Source organism: Chionomys nivalis, chromosome 5 (assembly GCF_950005125.1).
Source record: "Chionomys nivalis chromosome 5, mChiNiv1.1, whole genome shotgun sequence".
Taxonomy (NCBI): Eukaryota; Metazoa; Chordata; class Mammalia; order Rodentia; family Cricetidae; genus Chionomys; species Chionomys nivalis.
Genome location: NC_080090.1, coordinates 91,523,618 through 91,550,797, shown reverse-complemented (window position 1 = coordinate 91,550,797; position 27,180 = coordinate 91,523,618). Strand labels below are relative to the sequence as shown.

At 45.8% G+C, this 27,180-nt stretch overlaps 1 protein-coding gene across 1 annotated transcript in view; it reads left to right on the top strand.

The window, feature by feature from the left end:
• Window positions 1-809: 809 nt before the first annotated feature.
• Acmsd (aminocarboxymuconate semialdehyde decarboxylase) overlaps window positions 810-27,180 on the top strand; it is a 38,404-nt gene continuing 12,033 nt past the window's right edge. Inside the window, exons 1-8 of the mRNA XM_057769158.1 lie at window positions 810-866; window positions 7,931-7,975; window positions 9,356-9,452; window positions 11,933-11,982; window positions 13,584-13,820; window positions 21,560-21,653; window positions 24,889-24,984; window positions 26,666-26,838. Of these exons, the coding sequence (XP_057625141.1) occupies window positions 810-866; window positions 7,931-7,975; window positions 9,356-9,452; window positions 11,933-11,982; window positions 13,584-13,820; window positions 21,560-21,653; window positions 24,889-24,984; window positions 26,666-26,838 (849 nt within the window). The remainder of the gene's footprint in view (window positions 867-7,930; window positions 7,976-9,355; window positions 9,453-11,932; window positions 11,983-13,583; window positions 13,821-21,559; window positions 21,654-24,888; window positions 24,985-26,665; window positions 26,839-27,180) is intronic.

Genomic DNA, 27,180 nt, shown 5'->3' with positions numbered 1-27,180 from the left:
AAACAGCTTTTAAATATGATTTAAAGACATGGAAATATCCAACTGGATCAAAAGCAAAACCCAAAAGCATTAAAGTGAGTTATTTCTGGGTAATAAAACCAAATATAAGAGGAGATGAATTGGGGAATATATCATTTTCCCTTAAAAACCCCCTGAATTATTTTATGCCTAAATACATGCTAGTTGATTTTTAAACAGAATTTATCTTGATGAAATTTAAATATTAAAACACAAAATTGGTCATTTTTTCCCTGAGGCAGGATCTCATATTCACTAGACCAGCCTTGAACTTAATAAGAGGCCAAGGGTGGCCTTGGATTTCCGCCTGCCTCCATTTCCCAAGGGCCATGATTATAAGTGTGCACGATCATGCCTACTTTAAGTGGTGCTGTGACTGGAACCCAGGACTTCATCACGTTAGGCGAGCCTTCTGCCAACTGAGATCCCTCCCCAGCTCCAAATCAGTCAAGTTCTGAGCTACTGCTGGGTCAAAGCGACATGCTGTACTTTCAGTCCCAGAAGTTGAGCACGTTCCTGTTTTCTTTTTGCCTTTTTTTTTCTTTTCTAATTTTTTGCTGAGTCCTAGTTACCAAAGAGTATTGAACCAAAGCCAACTGGATAAACAGGATCTTGAACTTTAATAGGGCAGTTGGCATGGACCAAACCTGGGCTGGCCAGGCCTTCTGACTGGTACCCGAAGGCAGACATAAAGGAACGGAGAAAGTCAATGAACTCTGATTTTCATGACGATCTCTTGACATCAGAATTCCCTTTTTGTATACACACGTGTCTCCTCTGATCCTGTGGAGATGAAGATTGACATCCACACTCATATTCTACCCAAGGAATGGCCTGATCTGGAAAAGGTAATGTTAACTAAAACGCTGGATTCTTTCTGAACCCTTCCCAGTGTCTCTCAGTGCCTCTATTTATAGATCTCTGTCCTCTTTGGAGATGAAACTGAATGCCATTCTTCTTCGCTCTTGGGGGAGTGATCTTTAAATGGCTTGGTGGCTCTAATTTCCTACTATTTAAAGGTGAGTTTTACATTCATTTCGACAGAGCAACGGATCAAAGAAATAAGGGGCTTCTTGGAGCTTTTCTTTCCCCTCGCATGACACATCCTTTCAGATTCCTGGACGATTTAAGTCAAGCAGCTTTGCTGCCTTTTAAACAGTGTGTTCCGCGGCTGGAATGATACCTGCCTACCTCAGGATCGAAAGTCTCAGTTGCAACTAAAAGACCATTGAAAAAATAGGATGTGGTTGGTTTCCAAAATGTTTAAAATAGGTTCTAGACACCCTAGGAGATAGATTTGTGAAATGTCTTTCCAGTCTATTTCAGAACTCTGTCTGAAATCTTTCCTGCCTGATCGTTAGACTGTGAACCTTGTTAGGGAGACCTGGGAAGCAGGCATCTCAGAGATCCCCAGAGCCGATGACATGAAATTTTTGTACATTGGTTTCTTGAAAGAGCGTTCTCTGTAAAAAAGACAAAAAGGTGGTGGACCTGTGGGCATGGCTCTATGGTAGAGTGTTTGCCTAGCATGCCTGAAGCCCTGGACTCCATCTGAAGCACCAAGAGGGGTGGGGGTGAGGGGTGTATTCTCTGACTTTCCCTAAGCATGGAAACTTTCCTTAAAGATTTACTTCTAATCATGTGTGGCAGTGTGTGTGTGTGTGTGTGTGTGTGTGTGTGTGTGTGTGTGTGTGGCCAAAGACATTATCTCTCCTTGGTTACAGGGTGCCAGGGTGCTGGGATTAGAACTCGGGTCCTCTGGAAGAGCAACACACACTCTTAACCTCTGAGTTATCTCTTCAGCCCACTTCCTTAACAGCTTGTAAAGTTGGTGTCAGTGGGCTGAAGACAAATACGTAGTGTATTTCAGACCAGAAAAGAAGGAGAGAGGGAGGGAGGGAGGGAGGGAGGGAGGGAGGGAGGGAGGGAGGGAGGGAGGGAGGGAGGGAGGGAGGGAGGGAGGGAGGGAGGAGTACTGAAAAAGGAAGGTGGGAACCTAGAGGAATCTTGTAACTAGAAGGCAGTTTAGGCTGGTATATGGTTTTACTGGTCTTTCCTATCCTGGAGTACTTTCACGTTACTGGTAATGTTTCATCTTTATTTTATTTAGGGTAGAAAAATGAGTTAACACAAACCCTAATTAAAAAGTGGGTCATTGGGTCATTGTGCAAGCAAATATTCTTCTTACTGATATCTCTTAGAAAAATGCTAACCTCAGGCTTAGTGTGTAGCTCAGGATATGGAGTATTCACAAGGCCCTGGGTTCAGTCTCCAACACTGTATTAAACTGAGCCCATGCTGTTGTCCCAGAATTCAGGAGGTGGAGGCAGGAGGATCAGATGGTCAAGGTTATTCCCCATTACACAGAGAGTTTAAGGCCACCTTGGCTTATATGAGACCCTATCTCAAATGAAAAAAAAAAAAAAAAAAAAACTTTTGATCTCCACATTTCTTTGCCCATTGGTGACCCAGGAGGTAGAAATAACAGACTGAAACGTGGGACTAATACTGAGCTGTCTGAAATCCTTCCCCATCATGGCCAATGGAAACAGAGAGCCCCATTGACCTCACAGCCCGCAGTGACTGTCTGCTTGGGAACGCCTTGTCCTGGTCACATCTTCTAAAATGTAAACAACGCTTCATGATGTTAATGATTTTCTGGGAGGACTGTACCGGCCACTTCCCAGGAGCCCTGTGGAAGCGACTTGAGAGGGCTGTACCACCCACTGCCCCACGGAAGCAACTTGCAGTGTCTTTCCTCTTTCCGTACTGTTTTCAACCCCTGGCTTATGAGAAAGCGTCTGATAAGTGCCGTGTTGAATATATTATGTATAAATTGTATTATACTCCCTAACCTGACACACATACACACACATTCATGTCAGTCCTCAGTCTAGTGGGAGCAAGATTCTTTTTTGCTTGGACCTCATAAAGCACAGACAAAAAGCCACGTGAAATGCCCAGGGTTCCATGGTGGTTTCTGCTCTGAAGCTGCTCAAGTGTCCCCCTCAGGACCCCTTTCTATCAAGAAATTTTTATGCCACCCAACATATACTAGTGTATAAAATAGGTATGCAAGTCAAACATGTACTGAAACCTACTTTAAAACAATTCTTTAATATGTGTTAATGATAAAAGGCAAATTTTCATACCAATGATATAGATGTGTTTGTTTTTACATAAAGAATTAAATCTTAGCTGGGTGGTGGTGGATCACACCGTTAATCCCAGAAGGCTGAGGCCGAAGGATCTCTGTGAGTTCAAGGCCAGCTGGGTCTACAGGAGCTAATTCCAAGACAGGCTCCAAAGCTACAGAGAAACCCTGTCTCAACAAACAAAACAAAAATATCTTGGCTTAACATTTAACATTGCAGGACAAAGATCATCTCCAGTTCTTTTCAGAATTATGAATATTTTGTTCCTATAACTTTCAGTGCTGAGAATGTTACATAGCGTAAATATAAAGTATAGAATGGCACAAGTATCTTTTGGGCCATTCCACAAATCATTGGGAATTCTGTCCTAATCCCAACCCAAAATTCTTTGGGCCATTTTATGAATTTCAAGCAAGAAAATCCAAAAGCAAAAAAAAAAAAAAAAAAAAAAAAAATTTTGAGACAGGGTCTCATATGGCCCTGGTTGACCTCTCTGTGTGACCATGGATGACTTTGAACTCTTGACCTTCTGCCTGTGGTCTCTTGACTGTTGGGATTGGAGGCCTGAGCCATCCTGCCTGTTTTTATGGTGCTGGGGATCAAACCCAGGACTTCGTACATGCCAGCAAGCCCTCTACAGACTGAGCTACATTCTCAGCCCGGGGACAGCAATATTTAAAACAAGCACTCTAACACAGTACAATTCAAAAATATACTCACAGGATACTTACAAGCTGAGCGATGACAGTGGGGAAATATTGAAAGTCTTTGTTTTCCATAATGAATCCATTATGTCTCTCTTTGAGCCGGAAACTATATGTACGACAGTCACTGCGATTTATTGCATACAATAGTCTCGACTCTCAGCGGAGGTGTTTCAGGCAGTGCTCCTTGGTGTTGCACAGTGTGATAGCCTGCACAGTGCAAAGTGCACAGGTCGTGTGTTCAGAACCAACTTCAAGGGAGTTGCACAATGCAGCGAGGGCACAGACTGCCAGAACCACCTCGGATTCATGACACGTTTGACTTTGAATTAATTTTTGATCATCGCATGTTTTACTACTGCCAAATTTTTCACCACACACTTTAAGTGATCACCACGAAAGATCAGGACCCATAGTTTAAGAAGTGGGCTCTAGAGGACCCTCCCTGCCTGCACTCTCCTTGAGAGTGTGGCCAGCATGACCTAGAGGATGTCACACCAGAGGGTTCCACAATCCATGATCACTACCTCCTTTTCTAGATGGGAACCTTGAAGGAACTAAGAAAGTTCTGTGGTCTAAATGTATGCCCTGTCAAAATTCATATATTGAAACCCTCCCTTGCAAGCAAGAGGACACAGAGGTGGAACTTTAGGGAGCAGCTAAATCTCGAGAAACTGGATGATTCTTATAAAAACAGTTCAGAGGTAGCTCTACATGCTTTTCTTGGTGTAAGACTCAGGAGGAACCGGAACAGGCTCTTACCAGAGCGTGAGTCTACTCATTACTTGAACTTAGATGCCCCAGCTTTCTGAAACTGCCAGAAATAAATGCCTGCATTTAGAAGCCTCTGGTGATGGTACTTGTCAGAGTACCCCAAAGGGACTAAGACAGAATAAGTCAGAGAGGGATTTTCAGTTCCAGCCCAATATAGGTGGACTACACAAAGAATCCAATGTTTCATCCATTCTTTTCTTTCTCTCTCTCCTCTCCTCTCTCCCCCACTCTCCCACAGAGTCTCATTGTGTAGCCTGGGTTGGCATCCAACACATGATTCTGCTGCCTCTGCTTCCTGAGTGCTGTGTTACAGGCCTGCATGACCACCCAGCCTCTACTTGCCTTCTTACTGTGGGATCTGAACTTAAAGCCACTCTTCAGAACTCCCTCCCAACAGTTCAAGACAATGCCCATGGCTTCCCAAGAGCACATTCTCGGGCATCCTTGGAAAAAAATGCTCATCTTCTCACTAGGTCCCAATAAAATCCTCCATCTGAGCACAGGAGACTGTTTTCAGCTATGTCCTAAGAATAAAAGCCTTCCTGCTCTCTATCTTGGACAACCAGAGGAGCCTAGAACAGAGCCTGCTCTTTGTAGGGAGGAGAGAAAGCTTTCCACGCTCTCGCCTTCCTTTCCTACCTCCCCTCCCCTCCAGCCCCTCTCCATCTGGAGCAGAGAACTGGACATCTATAACCAACAGTTTCCAGGTGCCCCACCATCTGGACCCTAAAGGCATTCTTTAAACCCCTTGAGAAACTGAGGGATAAAGAATTTGGGGTTACGTAGGTGTATGTCCTGGAAACGTCCTAAGCACCAAAAGTACACATCCGAGCAAAAGTCTTAGTGGCTTTTTGTACTACCTCCCCGTTCTCTCACCAATTCCATTGCAGGAGGAGGAATATTTAGTCCCTTGAAGCCTCACATGCTGCACCAGATAGGGGATTCTTCAGAAGAAGTGCAAGACACGACACTTCAGATCTCTGGAGAGTAAAGGAAAAGAATGCTGAGGAGGTAGCTCAGTAGAGGACCTGAGTTCAGTCCCCAGAGCCTTTGCAGGAAGCCAGGGATGGTGATAAGCACCGACCATCCCACACCAGGAAGGTAGAGACAGACTGACCCCTGGGGGTCAGACAGCTTAGCCTAATTGCTGAACCATAGACCGATGGGAGACCCTGCCTCAAAAAACCAAGTGGATGGAACCTGAGGAGGAGCAATATTCTCCATATGCACATGCCCCTGCACATATGTGTGCTCACACATGAGCACACACTCATACACAAGAAAGATAGATGGCTTAATTTATATAAAACATCACAATAATATCTACATTATTAACCCAGCTTGACAGGTGAAGCACTTGATTTTCAGAAATGAACCCAGGGGGCTGAAGAGATGGCTCAGTGGTTAAGAGCACTGGCTGCTATCCCAGAGGTCCTGAGATCGGTTCCCGGCATCACGTGGCATATCACAACCATCTGTAATGAGATCTGGTGCCCTCTTCTGGCCTGCAGGCATATATACAGGTAGAACACTGTATTCATAATAAATGAATCAAGGAAGGAAGGAAGGAAGGAAGGAAGGAAGGAAGGAAGGAAGGAAGGAAGGAAGGAAGGAAGGAAGGAATCCAGAGCTCTGTGAGTCCCCCCCAGAACAATCTAACCCCATCCAATGGAGATATTTCTCTGTTCCTCAGTGTCCTTCCTCAGTTCTCCCATTCATATAAACCCACAGAGGGAGCATCATGGGACCACAATCCACAGGTCAAGCAACCATTAATCTTTAATACAGTAGACATTTCTGTGGGAGTGATGGTTAGCCAGTGATGGGATAATGAGACTCCAGTGGCCATAATTCCCTGAAGGATGGGAATGGGTTAAAGGGAGACATATCTATGTGAGGCTAGAGTCTTTCTCTTATTCCCTTATTTCTTGCCTTTATTATCATAGTAGAACAAGTTGGACTTATTTTTGTTTTGTCTTTTGAGACAGTATCTCATATATCCTAGGCTGTTCTTGAGCTTGCTATGTAGCTGAGGATAACCTTGAACTCCTGGATCTCCTGCCTCCACCTCCAGAGTTCTGGGACCATGGGTGTATACCACTATACTTGGTTTATGCAGTGCTGGGGATGGAACCCAGGTCTTTGTAAATGCTAGGCAAGCTCTCTACCTACTGACCCACGTCCTTAGCCATCTAGAGTAGGTGTTAGAGTGGGATTAACTAGCAGAATGCCCTTTGACTTCAATTGTTTCTTAGTAGGGATCATATTTTAAAATGTCTGTCTCTGATCTTTTCTCACAGTTTCTTCAAACTTTCCAACAGACTCATGAAAAGAATAAGTCAGTGATATTTTGTTTGGGGATCTTAAGTATCTTTGGAAGAAATACTATCTCTTTTCAAACCTGCCTTTTCTTCTTAAATATTAATAGGCATATCCCATGGCCTCCACTACCTTGTGCAATGACGAGAAGAGCAGAGTCAACACAACTGGGATGATGATTAACTAGTAGTTATAAAGAACTAGTTTTGACAGATCTTTTGTTTTTACTTGCCATGGTGATTTCAAACAGAGGTAGGGTCAAGGTCAGAATTTCTTTTCTTTTTGTTCTTTCTTTCTTTCTTCTTTCTTTCTGAGACAGGCTTTCTCTGAGTAGCCCTTTTTCAGGAGTTCTATTGAGCATGTGATGAAGGTGTGAAGTCCCCAAGAAGTTAAAATATCACTTAAAAGTCGGGCAAGGTAGCACATACTTAATCCCAAGTACTCAAGAGACTGAGACAGGATGATGGCTTCAGCCAGAAGTTCAAGGAAAAACTCTCAAACAACAATAAAAGTAGCTCTTCCTCTATCTCTCTTCCAATTTTTTGGGGACAGTGACTCATGTAGCCCAATCTGCTCTCAAACTCCCTAGATAGGCAGGAATGACCTTGAACTCTAGATTGTCCAACCTCCACCTCCTGAGTGCTGGGATTAGAGATATGAGCCACCACGCCGGATTTATTTGTTGCTGAGGGTGGAACCCAGGGCTTTGTGCATGCTAGGCAAACATTCTACCAACTGGGCTGCATCCCCAGCCCAGACACAGGAGATTTTCTTTCTCTATAAATATGTCATTTTAAAGGTAAATGTTTTTAATGAAAATATTGAGCAGGTATGGAGGAGGGAACAGACAGAAAGATGATGTTTGATGGGACAGAGTTTGGAAACCTGTGCCTGGAGGGTACACCTTGACTGCAGGTCCATCTCCTTTTCTAAGTCTAATCATGCTTCTCCTCGCTGCAGAGGTTCGGCTATGGAGGCTGGGTGCAGCTCCAGCAGCAAGGCAAGGTGAGTTTCTCCCCGCACACACCTACCACACATACAGCACATACAGTGATGGTATGTATGCCTAGCTTAGCGTGTTGTAGGCTGAGCATCCGTGAAACTCAACTCTTTCCCCTTGCATTAATCTTGTAGTAGGCAAGGAAGTAGCCCTTAAGTTTCCCAGAAATAGTAGGAAAAATCAGAGTGACTTCAAGCAGCAACACCTACAAAATAAAAACTAGAATTGAAACACCTCTACAAAATCTCTTCTTAATCTTTTTTAATTTTGTTAAATTTGCCCTGGAATCGATTTTAGCATTTCTTGAGCAGCTCCAAGTAAGTAGCTTGGCCCCCTCTATGGATTCTTCCTATATTAGAACTGTAAAAAATTCACGGATTGGTTAGGAGAAATCAGATGACGAAAATGTTGAATCAGCTGGCCCTGCACTGTTACAAAAACCCCCTTACCTTCACTGCCCAGATATTGCTTCCCTAGAGAGACATGCTATGGTCTATCTCAAAGGTCTTTTCCAGGCCTATTGTGCCACGGGTATGACATCTTCTAGACACAGATCGCCCTCCTGGGTCTCACAGCCAATAGCTCAGATCACTGAGTGATGGATCAGCCATCCTCTGTCACATAGGTAGAAAGGGCCTGTCTGTGTTCAGCTGCCGACACCTACACAGCACAACCCTTTGATACCAAACATGAAAGGCAGGAGAGAGAAAAGCTGAGCCCCATTAAGGAACTGAACTTTTATTTCCGTGCTGATGAAGGGAAAAATCCCTCAAACTATATGGAGATGAAACATGTTCCAAACCATTCACGAAAAGATTAATCCAGGTTGGGAAGATGGATTCACTGATAAAGGCCTTGTGCTGCAAGCATTACCAGCTGAGTTCGACTCCCCAGTACCCATGTTAAAAAAAAAAATAAGAAGAAGACATGGTAATATGTGTTTGTAATCCCAGCACTATGAAGATAGAGACAAGAGGGTCCCTGGGGCTCTCTGATTGGCCAATCTAGCCTACTTTGTGAGTTCCAGGCCAGTGAGTTTCAAAAAAAAGAGAAAGGAAGAAGGAAAGAAGGAAAGAAGGAAGGAAGGAAGGAAGGAAGGAAGGAAGGAAGGAAGGAAGGAAGGAAGGAAGGAAGGAAGGAGAGAAGGAAGAAGAGAAGGAAGGAAGGAAGGAAGGAAGGAAGGAAGGAAGGAAGGAAGGAAGGAAGGAAGGAAGGAAGGAAGGAAGGAAGGAAGGAAGGAAGGAAAAATGGACAGCCCCAGAGAAAGGATGCCTGAATCTGACCTCTACACATAATCATATGGACGTTTGCCACCTGAATGGCCGGTCACACACAAGAACACAGGATTTATCCAAGCCTTTACTGATGTGGTTTTTCTGGCTCAGGGAGAAGCAAAGATGATGAAAGATGGGAAGGTCTTCAGAGTGGTCCAACAGAACTGCTGGGACCCCGAAGTTCGTATCAGAGAAATGGACCAGAAAGGCACGTACGATGTGAAATGCTCTCAGTGTTTCCACTGGTTGTAAAGGAGCACCTACCTTAAAGTTGATGATCATGTGATATGATTTACGGGATGGCGACTTCTGCTTCCTGTCTCCCTGCCAGCCATGCTGTTACAGCTTCATTAGAGGGAAAGGGGTCGTTGCAAGCCCATGCTTCTAGAGCATGGATCTGAACATTTTATTAGTTTAAAAGCAAGATGGTATATTATCAAAATGATAATAGTGCTTTTTATTACTTAAAATAGGTCCAGAAAGTGGTTCAGTGGAGAAAGCGCTTGCCACACAACTGTGTGGGTCTGAGTTCAGATCTTCAGAAGCCACGTAAAGCCAGATATAGTCATGGAGATGGCTAGGATCTCAGCATTCCTGTAGTGAGATGGAAGGCAGGGACAGGAGAACCCCAGCAGCTCACAGGCCAGCTAGCCTGGTACACTACAACCCCTGTGCTCCTGGGTAAGATGGTAACTGAGACAGAATCTCCAGAATCTCATGGACAACCAGGCGCCATGAACAAAGGGAAAGGTGAGGACTGATACAGAAGGTTATCCTGTGATCTCCACATGCATGCTGTGGGACAAATGGTTCATTCATGCACACATGCATACACACGCACACATGCATACACACACACATGCACACATACACATGCACGCTCGCACATGCTTTCTTTGTCTTCTTCCGTCAACTCCCTTCCTCCCTACAAGTCTCTTTTATGCCCTTTTGCTTTGTTTGTGATCCACTGATTTTTTTTTTATTTTACTCATTTATGTATGTATTTTTGGTTTTTCGAGACAGGGTTTCTCTGTGTAGCTTTGGAGCCTGTCCTCACACTCACTCTGTAGACCAGGCTGGCCTTGAACTCACAGAGACTCTCCTGCTTCTGCCTCCCAAGTGCTGGAATTAAAGGTGTGCACCACCACCACCCAGCGTGATCCACTGAATTTTAACCAGAATCCTCTGCGTGACCACAGGCTAACCTGGAGTCTAGTGGGCTCACTATTAGCTACTCAACTGAAGGCAGTAACTGCCCATCCCCCAGAATCCATCAGTAAATCCAGTAAGGTGGGCACAACCCGGTGAGCCCGGCTGCAAGGAGTCGATCTGTAACTGGCTGTTGATAGCACCAGTGTGGTGCAGGCTCGTTGCTTTCCTCAGATTTTTAAGACAGGGTCTCATGTATAGCCCAGGCTGGCCTTGAACTCTTGTTCAAGGTGGCCTTGAAGTCTTCTTCCTCCTGTGTCCTCTTCTGGAAGTACTAGAATAGCAGGCTTGCACCCCCAGGCTCAAGTAGAATTGTATTTTATTTCACAGTCCACAAAAGAAGGAGTCATCCTGGCAGCACCAAATGAATGGGGCTGTCTGGAAGTTTGGAATCCGGTGGCATGCACTTCTGTCCAGGGCTGTCTGATAATCACTGTTGAAATGCATGTCCAACTAACATTGAAATCCAGCTGTGCAGAAAGCTGGCGGCAACCCTGTAGGCCGCTCTCTGCAGGACGTCTGCATAGCCCTGAGTCTCAGCGTACACAGGGGCTGTGGAGGGGTGTGACTTGGAGAAGACGTGTTTCCTGCACCCCTTCTAAGCACCTGACACAAATTAACTCGTTTAGTTCCTACAATGACCCCCGGAGGTGGGCTCTCCTCGGATCACAGATTTTCAGATTCCTGGATCGTAGACTCTGGAACCAAGCTCTGGGGACTGCATGAAATTTTATCCAGGCTAATTTAGGAGCTGAATTAAGGGCACTTGTCATGCATGACTTACAGTGGAAAGCTCTAGAAGAAAAAAAAAAAGATGGAGGCCAGAAAAAAAGATGAAAAAAAATAACACGAAAGTAGAAGAAAAGCTAGCTGCGAAGATGGAAGGAAAGAGATGAACAGGAGTGGGAAGGGACCAGGGAGGGGGGTAACAGGGTGACTGTGACCAACATACATTACAAACATGTCTAAAAGTGTCATGATGAAATCCATTACGTGCATGATTAACACATGCTATTTTTCTTTAAATGGTGGAGAAATACCTTACCTAAAGAAAGTTTGGTCACAAGGAGTGTAGAAGAAATCCTGGGGGGCTGGAGAGATGGCTCAGTGGTTAAGAGCATTGCCTGCTCTTCCAAAGGTCCTAAGTTCAATTCCCAGCAATCACATGGTGGCTCACAACCATCTGTAATGAGGTCTGGTGCCCTCTTCTGGCCTGTAGGCATACACGCAGACAGAATATTGTATACATAATAAATAAATAAATATAAAAAAAAAAAGAAATCCTGGGCAAGTAGGGTCAGGTCATTTTTCTTAATGATCAAATGTCCAACCTTCGCCTCTCTGTAAGCTGAGGGTGGGAGAGAGAGAACATGCCCGAGGGAGGAGCAGTGAGGGAGAGCCGGCAGGTAGAGTGGGAGCTGCCAGCCTCCTTGCCCTGGGAAAAGCTCTTCTCCTCACAGGTCTGTCTCTGTGTTCCAGGAGTGACGGTGCAAGCTCTTTCCACGGTTCCTGTCATGTTTAGCTACTGGGTGAGTGTGAAACCTCAAACCATCCTCCTGGGGATGAAGGCCCGCGTCCAGCTAAGAAGGTGACAGACAGCTTAAACCTTGAAATTGGTCCCACCAAGCCCATCTCCTGTTTATTTATTTATTTGTTTCGTTGTTTGTTTTTGAGATAAACTCTCCTATAGCCTAGGATGGCTTCAGCCTTGCTTTGTAGCTGAGGATAACCTTGAACTTCTGATCCTCCTGTCCCTGTCTCCTGAGTGCTAGGATTCAGGTAGGTTTCACCATACGCAGTTTATACAGTGCTGGGACTGGAACCCAGGCTTCTTACATGCTAGGCAGGCACTCTAAGCCACATTCCCATTCCAGAGGTTCCTTTATAGGTCAGTATTCTCCCCCAGACTGCCTTTGTATTCTTGCTTCAGGACAGTAGCCAGCATGTGACTCTCAGACCCAATCTAGATTCACCACACAGTTCAGCGGTAGACTGAGTTTCCACCAGAGCGTGCCTGTCTAGATTAACCCCTGCAGTGCCTTGCTGGATTGCTGATAAGCTGGTGTACTCTGAGGTAAGAATTTTGAGATAGGTTAATAATGACCAACTATGTTATGCCTCCTGATGAACTGTACAAAAGGGGAGTCCTAGACCCCTTTCCACAAGTCAACAGTCCTCAAGCACTGAGAGTTTCAGAATTGCTTTTGAGACGGCGGAGGGAACTTTTGGTACAGAGCTGAGAACTCACTAACCTGGTAGTTGTTGTGGTTGACATGTGATTTGATTTAGGAGTGATGCAAACACCACCGGTTCTCCATTCTTTCCCACCTGTCTTCACAAATCCAGCAGGCGTGACTCGGGTCTTCACGCTTCTGATTAGATCGTAGTGTAAAATACGATGTCTTGAAACCTCAGTGTGGGTTTGGAGAGATAAAGTGTTTGTTTTGCAGGCATCAATACCTGAGTTCAATCCCCAGAACCCACGTAAAGAAGTGGGTGGGAGCTGGAGAAACGGCTCAGTGTGTAAGATCGGTGGCTGCTCAAGCGTGAGGACCTGAGTTCTGATCCCAGAACCTCCTCTAAAAAGCTAGGCTTGACCTCCTTTGAGCCTGTAACCCTAGTACTGTAGAAGCTGGAAATGGGGGAACCACTGAGTCTAGTGAAAAAGAGCGAGCTGGGGGAGGGGAAATCAAGTCTCTGGTCTCAGTGTCAGAGCCCACAGGAAGGGTGGGGAGGACAGATGAGGACAGGATCCATGTGGAAGCAGGCTAATATCCTACAAGGAGACAAGACAGATGCCCCGATGGCAGCCTCCGTGGTCTCTGCTGCCGGTAGTGGCCCATCATGGTTCCACGTCTAAGCTGGAGAGCTCAGCAGTTGCCCATCAGGCCCAGCCGCAGCCTCTGGCCTCCATTCTTCGGATTAACCAGTAGCATCCTGAAAGTTCTCTTTGCTTCCACAGAGATTGGGTCTCCTGAGGCCAGTACCTTTCTCAGTCCGTGCCTCTTCTTCCTAAGGCATAAAATCATTAAGACGGGTGGACGTTTTCATCTAAGAGTCAATGTTGTTCAGAATGAACGTCTAATAAAGTTAGTTTTGACTGCCATGGAATCTTTCCTGTTTTCACCAGGCCAAACCTAAGGATACTTTGGAGCTGTGCCAATTTTTAAACAATGACCTAGCTACCACCGTTGCCAGATACCCTCGAAGGTTTGTGGGTTTGGGGACGTTGCCTATGCAAGCCCCGGAGCTGGCCGTCGAGGAGATGGAGCGTTGCGTGAGGGAGCTAGGATTTCCCGGAGTCCAGATTGGCTCCCACATCAACATGTGGGACTTGAACGACCCGGAACTCTTCCCTATCTACACGGTGAGTACTGCCGCTTTTGCTCAGCCAACACGCAGCGAGCGGCACAGCCGTGGGCCGGCGGACACCGTGCTGGTGGAGGACCCTCCTGCCAGGGGAAAGGAGGCCAGCGACTTTAGATGTAGGTAGGAGATGTAGAAACCTACCAGAAATCCTACCAAAAGAGTGAGTCATTCTACAGAAGGAGAAGATGGGACACTTCCCATGTCTGCCCTGAGGTAGCGCAAATGAAGTCTCTCTTCCTGTATCATACTGGCACTCCTTTCCATTGTCCATTGAAGCTCAAATGTCACCCTCATTGCTAGTGCTTTACATGGTCAAACACAGACACACACACACTTTTTTTTGCTATCGAAAAAATAATGTTTTAAAAACAATTTTTGAATTATTAATAGTATAATATTAAAATTAGTATTTCAAGGTAATTTTGAAGAGTCTGTAGAAATACAAAAATGTATAAAAAGGAAGACAAACACACCAATCATTTCACCCAAACAATAACCACCGTTACCTCATTTCATTTAAAACTTTGCATATCTATATTTTAACAAAATTGTAATTCTGTTACACAAGGGATCTCATATCCTACTTGAAATTTTACAAACTAAATAAACATTATCTGTGTGCATGTGTACGTGCTAGCTCACACACACACTTGTGTGTGTGGCACGCATGTTTATATTCATGTTTGCATGTGTGTATATGGCATGCGTGTTTATATTCATGTTTGCATGTGTGTATATGGCATGAATGTTTATATTAATGTTTGTATGTGTGTATATGGCATGCATGTTTATATTCATATTTGCATGTGTGTGGACATACATGTGGTGCATAACATCAGGCATCTTCCTAGATAGCTCTCCACCTTACTAAAGCAGGGTCTCTTGCCGTTTGCCTGCTTCAACTAGTCTAGCCAGCTTACCCCAAGTATCCCTTGTCTCCACCTCTCTAGTGCTAGGATAGCATGGGATACACTTGGCTTTTCTGTGGGTTCTAAGTTTGGACTGCTCTTCAGTATCGAGAGGGAGGGGGAGTGGACTAGGGGGAGGAGAAGTGGAGTGGGGATAGGGGGAGGGGAGCGGGGGGAGGGGGCAATATGTGGGAGGAGGGGGAGGGAAATGGGAAACGGGGAGCAGTTGGAAATTTTAAGTAAAAAAGAATAAAAAAAATTAAAAAAAAAATTAAAAAAAAAAAAGAATATAGACTCTAGTCCTCACACCTGCATGACAACATTTTACCCATTGTACCATCCCCCCAGCCCAATGAGGATTATTTTAATGAATGGCTTTTTAAAAACTGCAGAATATTCCAGTGTTTGTATTTAATTCATCAATTTTCAATTAAGAATCTTAAGAATTAAGACATGGTGGTGCATGTCTTTAATACCAGCTCTCAGACAAAGGCAGGCAGAACTCTGAGTTTGAGGCCAGCCTGGTCTTCAAAGCAAGTTCCAGGACAGCCAGGACTACGCAGACAAACTCTGTCTTGAAAAAGCAAGAACCCAAAACCAAAACCAAACAAAGAACCTTAAGAAACCAAAAGTGTATTTTGGCAATACATAAAAAAATAATAATACTGAAACTGAGCATGGAGGCGCAGCCTGTAATCCCATCATTCAGGAGTCTCAGGCAGGAAGGTCAGGAAGGTCAGGAATTCGAGGCTAGCCTGGACTACATAGGGAGCTTCAGGCAAGCCTGGGATACAGAGCAAGATCCTGTCTCAAAACCCTCAAAATAAGTATAGATAGGTGAAAAAGAATAACATAAAGGGGGGATAAGGGAAAACATAGATAGATATATCAATAAATGGGTGGATGATACACAGGTAAGTTATTCATAGGTGATAGATAGATGATAGATACATAGGTAGATGGAGGTTTTACATATATAGATGAGTGCCATGAAAATGCTAGCATTTGATAAACGCAAATGGTGGGTACATGAGTGTTCACTGGTGTCGCGGCCCCCCTCGTCCAGCAAGGATGACGCGACCACCGGAGCTCTTCTCACTGCAGTTTTATTCAGGACCTTTTGACAATTGTAAAATCTCTCTCTCTCTCTCTCTCTCTCTCTCTCTCTCTCTCTCACTCTTTTCCTCTCTCTTTCCTCTCTCCCTCTCTTTTTCCTCTCCCAGCCCTTAAATAGGCCTGGGCCGCCAACCTCAGATTGCCAGGTGGGCACTGCCCATAGGTCCACACATATGCAAGCAGCTGACAGTCATTGCATGATAATAGCATAAGTCAGGCTTTAGCCATAGGAGTTGATTATCACAGAGAGCACTCGCTTTTGGGATCGCGGAGGGCGGGAGCCAGCACCATCAGGTGCAACTCCACGCAGCTCTCTACATTGCCATCAGGTGTGGCTTCACGCAGCTCGCTACAGTTCCCCCTTTTTGTTTTGTAAAGCTACAGGCAAGAGTAGAGGTCTGATCTGTTAAAAATGGAACATGTGCTAGTGTCCGTCCAGGTGTCATTCACCCAGAGAACACTAGACCTGTCCGGTGTCTTTTTACAGAGGTGGGAGTTAGACACCAACCCACATGCAATCAGACTTGCTCTTCTTGAGGTTGATGTATGCTTACCTCAAGTGCAGTGCGCAAGCCTCGCATCCTGTGCTCGCTTCTATCTCTTTTAAGATAGATAGCTAAACTTGGGGAGACTGTCCTGCTTCAATGGCCGTGAAGGCCTGAATGATCATAACTGCATTGCAATGCTGTGAAACCCTTACGTGACAGACGCACCACAGGCATACCAGGGAGGCAAGCACCATTAAGCCTGTTAGGGCTCCTACTCCCGCCCACTCCTTCAGATGATCCATGGAGTGATCCAGGAGGATAGTCCTTCTGCCAGGCTGGTATCCATGCGTGTGGAATCTGCAGTCGCAATCGTCATCTGCAGCTTTTCCAGTTGTTTTCGAATTCACCAGACCAATTACCTAAAAGATATCTAGACAATTCTTTAGACAGATTAGCTGCATGAGTCATATTGAATGCTGGTCACACACAGCCCTGGATGGATAGAAATGTCTGACAGACTAGGATATGGATTTGCCTCTCTTAACATACCCCAGCTGCCATACCCCCGTGGCACATTCATTCTTGTCAGCTGAGTGCATGGAAGACACCTTCTCCCTCGTGCACCTCTTTGGCTTCCCTAGCAGCTCAGCTGATCTTGCTTCTGCTAAGTGACCATATGCTGTATTCTCATGAGTTGTCTGATCTTACACAGGATTTAAAGATAAATGCCCATGACAACAGGTGTTGAGATTGCCAGCAGTAGGGTTCCTAATCACCATTAGACCCAACCTCCCATTTGGGCTATGGTATTCTACCAACCCTTTGGCTAAAACAGTACACACAGGTACCTGCTCTTACAATAGGGCAGTCTCTTGATTTAAATTAGCTCTGTCGCAGACTCTTCAGCGGTGTGCAGAGCCTGAAACTGCCATTGCCTTTCCTTGCCCTGCAGCTACGCTGCGTTCTTGGGCAGCCCTGTGGGGTCTGTGCTCCAGCTTGTCTCAGCTCCAGCACTTGTTGTTGCGTTTGCTGATACTCTTAGCACTGCTGTGGTATCTGCCAGGCTAGGTACCGACTGCTGAGGCAATGTGCCTTCCACCACAGCCACCTAGCAAAGCTCTGCTCCAGCTGCCTTTCTGCCCCAGCTGCATTCGTTCTGGGTCCAGACTGGTGCATGGAGTGGAGCAGAACTCAGGGAAGCAGGCTTGCTGCTCTGCAACCATTGAAGGGTCCCCACTTACACGTTTTAGGGAATTTGGGCGTTGTCAGTCTGTCTGGCTACTTCCTGCTGAGCGGGGACGTTGCATTCTTACTGCCATTTTCAGCTGCGCTTGGACACAGGTCGCGGCAGCGACTGGAGAGAGGCGGAGACTCTACCTCCCCACCGTGCTGGAAGGTGGAGGCGTGGCAGCGCAGAACAGCCTTGGTTGTGCTGCGCTTCTGTGCCCTGAGGCACACGCTGGGAGTGGCCTAGCGTTCTGGCCTTGTTGGTCCTCAAGGCAGGTCCTGGGTGTTTGCAGCTTCGCAGACCCTCAGCGCTGCTTGGCCTTGGAGCCGCAGCTGCTCACACTCCACTGCAAACTCAGGAGGTCTCGGTAATTCAAACCACATGAATCTAACTCCCTTCCTTAGCGTACCTTGCTCAGCGGCAAAATTCAGATCTATACCAAGCTTGTCCCAGGATGACACATTAAGATTGCCAGAGACGGCAAACCAAGGAACAATTGTGTCACATTCAGTCAAAAACTTTTCCAATGCGCTCCTTAACAGCTCATTAAGAGCCAGAAAAATCAGGTGTGATGTTGAAGCGCCCATTCTAAAATCCCATTCTTTTATTTTCACTTTAAACCGTCCACTTTGATCGTGGCTCTCACTTTGATCCGTCTGCTATAGTCGCAGCTCTCATTACCCCCACTCTCCCTTCTACCGGCGAGAGTGGAAAACCCGCTTTGTTCGCGGATCCCCAGTCTTTACCTGAGGATTATCCGGTGCACCCCCTGACTGCAGCAAGTTCTGGGCTCCACGGAGAGAGGTTTGGAGGTTCCCCGTACGCGGCACCACTTGTCTTGTCCCCGTACGGGCCACCAACTGTCGCGGCCCCCCTCGTCCAGCAAGGATGACGCGACCACCGGAGCTCTTCTCACTGCAGTTTTATTCCAGGACTTTATTCACAGCAATCTTTTCCCTTCTCTCTTTTCCTCTCTCCCAGGGCAAACCTCTCCCAGCCCTTAAGTAGGCATGGGCTACCAATCCTGGATTGCCAGGTGGGCACTGCCCATAGGTCCACACATATGCAAGCAGCTGACAGTCATTGCATGATAATAGCATAAGTCAGGCTTTAGCCATAGGAGTTGATTATCACAGAGAGCACTCGCTTTTGGGATCGCGGAGGGCGGGAGCCAGCACCATCAGGTGCAACTCCACGCAGCTCTCTACATTGCCATCAGGTGTGGCTTCACGCAGCTCGCTACACACTGGGTTGTTTATGATCTCTATATTTAAAATATTACAACATTAAGATGTGTTTTCAGAGTGCTCCTATCTAGTTCTGAAGTACCCAGTTCAGTTTCACATCCCACCACCCTGTCCACCACTCTTCCTCACCCTCATCCTGTAACTGGACCAGCCACCCTGGGTACCAGGACTTAAGGTCCATAATTCATCACTCAATTGCATTTTTTACGAGTCTCATTTCCTCTCATAACTATAAAGGTATGGGGTACTTCCATTGTAGTGCAAAAATCCTTAATCCTGATCTGAGTCGGTGTTTGCACACTCACCAGGCATTCTACTTTCTGTCATTTATTCATTTAATATTTATGGAGCTCTAATTATGTGCAAAAAATTTCCATGTTTGTGCTGGAGCGACTGTCCACCAAGTGGGGAACTGCCTATGAAATTGCCTTTAAAGATTTAATATTCTTCTCAGTCCTGAACTCTCTGAACGAATTAGCAGCAGAGGCCCAGCTGATGCAGAGAATGTTTTCTGGAAATTTCAATGAGCTTTGAACAAGGATTTATTCACTCATGCATACAAGTTGCCTCAGCACAGTGTGAGAGAGTCTTCAGCTACAAGTCATTTTCAGCACTCATCGGAACTGGATTTCTAAATTCCTGGGGGCTTAGAAAGCAATAGCAGCCACCAGGGTGCACACAGACATTTCCATTTGAGTGGCGAGCTCAAGCCATCCGTCACCCCAATGAGCTTGTTTGGGAGCATGCCAGTTTCTGCGGGATTTAGGAGTCTGTCCTGACGCCAGTTGACCTGCAGTGTTCCTGGTCTGGCAATCTATTTGTTTGGTTAGCGAGGCTGGCCTGCTTAGCTCCTCTCTAGCTTGCGTCAATAACATGCTCAAACAAATGGGAAGAACTGACAGCCAAGTTAGTGCTGTCATGTGCTGTCATTTCAAGGTAGTCCCTGCACTCTGTAGCATCCCAATCCCCTACCTCCCTTCCCAGAGACCGCTCTTCTACGTGAATAAACCTAGCAACACACACTCAGGTACAAAATGATTTCATTGCTGCTATGAGGCAGGCAGAATATTAGCACCTGACTGCCTGATTCTACCACTCATTGGACACCGTGACCTGACTAAGTTACAAGAGTTCTCCCTTTTCCGTAAAAAGAGGCAGGCAGGAGTACATGTGAACATATATAGCACACAGGGTGCAAGTCTCATAAATGTTTAAATGAGTTAGTAGTTGTAAAATTCCTGTGTGTGTGTGTGCGTGTGTGCGTGTGTGTGTGTGTGTGTGAAGGCCAGATGTTGACATCCAATGTCTTCCTCAGTTGCTCTTCACTGTATTTCTAAATTTTATTTTATGTATTTGGGTATTTTGCCTGCATGTATGTCTGTGTACCACATGTGTGCAGTATCCTCAAAGGCCAGACAAGGGCTTCAGATCTCCTGGGACTGGAGTTACAGCCCACTGTGAGTGATCACATGGGTGCTGGAAACCAAATGCTGTCCTCTGGAAGAGAAGCCCCGGTGGCTGAGCTGTCTCACCAGCCCTTTCACCTTATTTTTGAAGACAGAGCATCTCACTGAACTTGGAGCTTGCTGACTCCACTAAACTCGTCGGCCGATGGGCACCAGAGATGCTCCTGTCTCTAGCCCCCAACACTGGAGTTACTATACATGCTGCTACGCCCAGCTTTGACCTGGGTTCTGGGAATCTGAACTCTGGTCCTCACACTTGCACAACCAGCACCTTACTACCTGAGCCATGACTTCAGACTAATAGTTGTAAAATCTTATAGTAGCGTTGGTATTAAGCTCTCTGTGGATGTTAGTTGCGATCTTGAGAGAATGAGGTTCGTGTTCTCTACCATGCTTCATTCTAGCTGTGGACCCTAACCCCTAACTCATCATTTTCCTGAATTGCTTTATTCTATCTATCTATCTATCTATCTATCTATCTATCTATCTATCTATCTATCTATCTGATATGGGGATCTTTCTGTGTACTCCTCGTTGACCTGGAATTTTGGAACTATGTAGCTCAGGCAGGCTTTGAACTGGCACTGATAGGTGTACACAACCATGCGTGGCTCTCGTTTCCTCACTTTCTGTAGCTCCAGCTTTCTAAGGGAAGAGAAGGAGGGAGTCCTCCTGCCCTGATTCCAAGGATACCATCCCAGTCATCCTAAAAGGGTGAACTGTGCAGGCACCAGTGTGTGTGTGGGGGGATCCCCTGCATTTGAAGTGTGGAATTAGACCTTAAGCATTGCTCTTCATCAAAATATTTGAGTGGGGGCTGGAGAGATTTTCAGTCAATAAAGTGCTTACCTTGGAAGTACAAGACCCTGAATTCAGTCTCCAGAATCCACGAGAAAAAGCTGGACATGTTGGTATGAGCTCATAAACCCATAACTGGGGAAATAGAGGCAGCTGGATGCCTGGTGCTCACCGGCCACTCAGCCTAGACAAATCAGTGAATTTTAGGCTAGTGAGTAGACCCTGTCACACACACGCACACACCATTGAATGACAGATGTTTTCTGTAATTTCTTTTACCAAGCAATACGATAAATTCATCAACCTATGGTTAATTCTGAGAGTTCTTTTTATTTTTCCAAGTAGTAATAATTGGTCAAGGAATCTTTTATCTAGATCAAGAAGGAACTTCAAAAGTATTTGAGCTTATTTACTCAGATCAATATAGAATCAGATATAAAAAAGGTGATGTCCCCAAATAACCTGTGTCTTACTGCTCTGTTGAAGGCGGCCGAGAGGCTGAACTGTTCTCTGTTTGTGCATCCCTGGGATATGCAGATGGATGGACGAATGGCCAAATACTGGCTGCCTTGGCTCGTAGGTTTGTGCTGGACTGGGGTTGGGAATACAGCACCAACTCTTGGGTTTTTCCAGTTATTCTTGGAACTCTGTTTGAAGAAAGTGGGATTAGGTTGAGAATAATAGCAACTACCAATGGTTGGGTTTTTACTCAGATAAGTACAATTTAACAGATCTACCTGACTACATTGTCTCCTGTTAACTGTGTGTCCTAGCTAGCAACCAATCACTTCAAGACTCAGTTTCTCCAACTCTGTCAGTTCCTTGGGGGCTAAAGCATCAGACAGGAGCCAAATGCTGCTTCTAGTAGTGGGGAGCTCTTGAAGAAATCCACATCAACCCAATAATTTTGTCAGCCTTAGCTCCAAGAGGCAGCAGAGACTTGGCAGGATTATCAGTAATCATTAACAGTTAGTGAGTTGTTAACTGAGTGCCAGATACTATCGCAGAACCCTAAAAATAAGCCATTGTCAGGAACCAACCATCACTGCTGTATTAACTGAAGTCATGTTGGCTCCAAGGTATGTTTGAGGGGAAGGTTTTTATTGTAGATATGAGGGAGAGAACCAATAGAGGCTTCTGGAAGAGTCCATAACAGAGGAAGTAGCAGACTGAACATGGCAAGCAGACTGGATTTAGCCATTAGAGGAGAGAGGAGATGAGAGAGATTAACAAAGAGAGGGGCAAGAGATGCAGAAAAAGAGAGAGCCAAGAGAGGGCAAGAGTGTGCATAGCAGAATAGCGGAGCCCGTAAGAAGAATGAAAAGAATCCCAGCACTCAGGAGGCAGAGGCAGGCAAATCTTTGTGAGTTCAAGGCCAGCCTGATCTACAGAATGAGTTCCAGGACAGCCAGGGCTGTTACACATAGAAATCCTGTCTAGAAAAACCAAAAAAAGAAAAGGGAGGGAAGGAGGGAGGGAAGGGAAGAGAAGAGAAGGGAAGGGAAGGGAAGGGAAGGGAAAGGGAGGGGAGGGGAGGGGAGGGGAGGGGAGGGGAGGGGAGAGGAGAGGAGAGGAGAGGAGAGGAGAGGAGAGGAGAAGAGAAGAGAAGAGAAGAGAAGAGAAGAGAAGAGAAGAGAAGAGAAGAGAAGAGAAGAGAAGCTGGGGGAGGGAAGTTTCTCCTGGGGGAGAGAAGTTTCTCCTGGAGGAGGTGCTGGCTAAGAGGAAGTGAGAAAACCAGGACACCATCATGGAGTCTGAAATGTGTAATAGGTACTTGTGTTACTGAGGGAGCCTGAAGGCTGGCATGCACTTTGGTATGCTAATAGGCACCACGGACAGCCATCTGTCCCTTCTGATAATGAAATGGCTCCTTTGGTAGAAGGGAACCAGCTTCACAAGTTCCCGAGGAAAGCTGGCTTTTGTCTAACTGGCAGAATGAGGAAACAGACAAGAGAACTGACCAGTGTTTGCTAAAACACCTCCAATGTGAGGTCATAACCAGGAACTTTATTGACGTTATTATTTACAAAACTCCACAAAAACCTTACAAGACAAGAAGAAGAACATCCTCCATGAAGAAACACAGCTAGAACATCAAATAACTGCGCCCAGGCCAAGAGGCAGAACACTACAAAAGCTATCATTCTGCCCAGAAGACTAACATCATGCATCTAAAACTGAAAGGAGAGGGGCTGGGAGCTCAGCTCAGTGGTAGAGGACTTGCCTATCAAGCTCAAGGATGTGGGTTTGCTCCTCAGCCCTGAGAAGAACCTGAAGGGCAATCAGTGTTACCGGCAGTCGGGGCCAGGCCAGGGGTTTCCAGCTTCTCGCCCCTTACTCAAAAAGCTGAAAATAAAGACTCACACAGATTTTCAGGATAACTTTATTCGGGGTGAACAGATAGTACAGATGGTAGAAGATACATTGTCAAGACTGACAGTCTAGGTCTCTGCTTTGTTTGTTAGATCGGATCACGTGTTTTGTTTTTGGTTTTTTGGTTTTTTAGGGTAAGTGAAGGTGCAATGAAATCACTGAACTGGACTGATCCAGGGTGCATGGAAAGAAAAGGTTTAGTGTAAATATAAAGCTGCCATGGAACTCTCTAGTTTGGTAGAGAAAATAGCCAGAGGCATTTGGGGAGTCTGGAGCTGCCATGGCTCCCTCTCAGAAGGCAGAGAGGAGCAGAGAGAAAGGCCAGGGGTGGGGTGGGAGAGTGGTGGGCTTGAAAGGGCACAGGTGGCTGCAGGGTTGGGGGAAGAAGAACTTGGAAACTGGAGTGGCCTGAGGGTTTAGATCCAGAAGAGCCCAATGGTTTTGAAACTTGCCAGAGCTACACATTAGTAAGGAATGAAGAAGTCTGAAGGTTGGTGTAGGCTTTGGTATGTAACTAAATGCCTGTTTGCCTGAGGTAGAAAGAGAGAAGGGAAGTAGCTCTTTTTGGCAAAGAGAACTCGGTTTCTGAGCAGTGTTGCTTGTGAGCTTGTATCTATCTGCCGGTAATCCTGTGTCCAGCCAGAACTGAGCCCAGACTCATCTTGAAACATAGTCAGCGGCTGCCTTTTGGGGTTTGGAACCTAACACTTACTATGAGTGTCTCTTCCCGTAATGCATTTCATTTTAATTATATACCTGCCCAGTTATGCATAGGCGTAAGGTGATAATTGAAGACTCTCCCTAATAGGCTCCTGGAAAAAATAGTTTTGCCTTACTGTATATGTACCCCAAACCCATTCAGGTAAGATAGGTCCTTTTCGTCTTCCTAGCTGGATATATTGGGAATACACTTGAGCAGAAATGAATGAAATTTGATGGTTACCACAGCTGGGGAAACCTAACAACATCACTCAGAGATGAGAGTGAGTGTAATCTGGTGCAGGTCGGGAGCCTAGGAGTTCTGAGGTGGCTCAGTTCACTGTTTGAAGAGGTGTGCATGTGTGTTCGCACAGTGTGTGCAAGCGAAGGGATCGGGCTGCCAAGGGCGTTATTACAAGGGGAGGCATGTACAACCCCAAACCAAACAGGAATCCCAAGCTAAACTACCTCCAATGCTTGCCTGCCCCATCAGGACCAAAGCCAGGCCCCTTGTCAGTTCCATCTCTTAGACTACTCTCCTTCAAATAGCAAATGGGGGCCGTCAATGATTCTTCTTGACTAAGTAATGCCCTGTCTACATTTGGATCATTTCTGAGCACAGGGGCCCCATGCTTCACCTCACTGACAATCCCCCAGTTTAACTGTTGCTCTGCAGCCACTGTCACTAAGCTTCTCACTGAAGTTAACCAGTCCTGAATCATGTAACCCGTTTCCTCTTCTAGGAATGCCATCGGAGACCACTGTGGCCATTTGCTCCATGATCATGGGTGGGGTGTTTGAGAAGTTTCCCAAACTCAAAGTGTGCTTTGCACATGGAGGTGAGACCCTGTTTGTATCAACTCAGACTGGCCTAAGAAAATGCCACCAACAGGATGACTTAGAGCAACATTTTCTCACGGTTCTGGAGGCTAAACGTCTGAGAGTATAGTGCTGACAGGGTTGGTTTCTGATGAGGGCTTTCCTCCTAGCACATAGATGGCCTCCTTCTCCCTGCATTCTCATGCGCCCCTTCCTCTGTGCATTCATGGGTGAGGAGAGGACAAAGGACAGTACTTGAAGGAGGGAGATGGTTCTGGTCTCTTCTTTTGTGTGGATATTTAGCATGTTTATTTGTGGATGCATGTGTATGTGTGGATGCATGTGTGTGTGGATGCATGCGTGGGGGGGGTGCGTGTGTGTGGGTGCATGTGTATGTGGGTGCATGTGGATGTGGATGTTTGTGTATGCATGTGTATGTGTGTGCATGTGTATGTGGGTGCATGTGTATGTGGGTGCATGTGTATGTGGATGCCTGTGTATGTGGATGCATGTGTATGTGGGTGCATGTGTATGTGGGTGCATGTGTAGGGGGTGCATGTGTATGTGGATGCATGTGTATGTGGATGCATGTGGATGTGGATGCATGTGGATGTGGATGTATGTGTGTGGGGGTGCATGTGTATGTGGGTGCATGTGTATGTGGGTGTATGTGTATGTGGGTGCATGTGTATGTGGGTGCATGTGGATGTGGATGCATGTGTATGTGGATGTATGTGTGGGGGGGTGCATGTGGATGTGGGTGCATGTGTATGTGGATGCATGTGTATGTGGATGCATGTGTATGTGGATGTATGTGTGGGTGGGTGCATGTGTGTGTGGATGTATGTGTGTGGGGTGCATGTGTATGTGGATGTGAGTGTGGGGGGTGCATGTGGATGCATGTGGATGTGGATGTATGTGTATGTGAATGCATGTGTATATGGATGCATGTGGAGTCCAAGGCCAATGAGGCCAATATTGGGTATTGGTCCTCTGGTGCCACCCACCTTTTTATTCCTTTTTTTTTTTTAAAAGACAGGGTCTCTCACTAAACCTAGATCTCACCAGTCTGGCTAAACTGATTGGCTAGAAAGCCCAGGGATTCTTCTATCTCCACCTCCCCAGAACAGGGATTATAGGTGGGTGTCTGACTTCTTTTTAATGTACATTTGGCATTCAAAGTCAGGTCCTCACACTGTCACTGCGTGGTGGTGGTTCACTTTACCAAGTGAATTGTTTCCCCATCCATCTTTTATTTGTTTGTTTATTTGTTTTTTTATTATTTATTTGTAGTGGTACTGAGCATTGACTCTAGATCCTCACACGTGCTAGGCATGCTGTATGTCAAGCCACATCCAAGCTTTATTGTTATTGTTATGTTGTTATTGTTGTGTGTGCGTGTGTGTGTGTGTGTGGTGTATGCCATGTGTGTGCAGCTGCCTTCTGAGACCAGAAGAGGGTGTCAGAGCCACTGGCACTAGTTCCAGGTAGTTGTGAGCCACCCTTCATGAGTGCTGGGTATCATAGGTCTTCTGTAAGAACAACAAGAACCCCCTGAGATGTTTCTCCAGCTACTTACATTTATTTTGAGACAATCTCTCACTAAAGTTTCCCAGGTTGGCCTTAAACTCACTCTGTAGCCCAAGCAATTTTTAGTCTTTGGACTTGCAATCCCATCCCCCTGCCTCTGCCTTCTTGCAGGTGGTGCTTTCCCCTTCACAGTGGGAAGAATCGCCCATGGATTCAACATGCGCCCAGATCTCTGTGCCCAGGACAATTCATCTGACCCCAGGAAATACCTTGGCTCTTTTTACACAGACTCCCTGGTTCATGATCCTCGCTCTCTCAAGCTGTTGACAGATGTCATAGGAAAGGTAAGTTGGGGGTCCCTTTTGGTTGGTTTGTGGAGATCAGAAGTCTGAACCAGCGGCCTTTTACTTGACAAGTTAGACACTTTTGAGGAAAAGGAAAGTTTGAGTTAGTAAAATATCTGAAATGTGTACTGTTGTTTCTTGGTATCCAAAGGGAATTGATTCCAGGACCCCAAAAAATAGAAGCCCCTCAGATGCCTAGTTGTTTTATGTGAAGTGGCATAGGTTTTGTATATAACTTTTACACACCCTCCTAAATGCATCACTCACATTCATAATACAAGGTAGGTGGTAACTACTTGATGTTTATTATATTGCTTGGGAGATAATTAAAGGGAAACACCT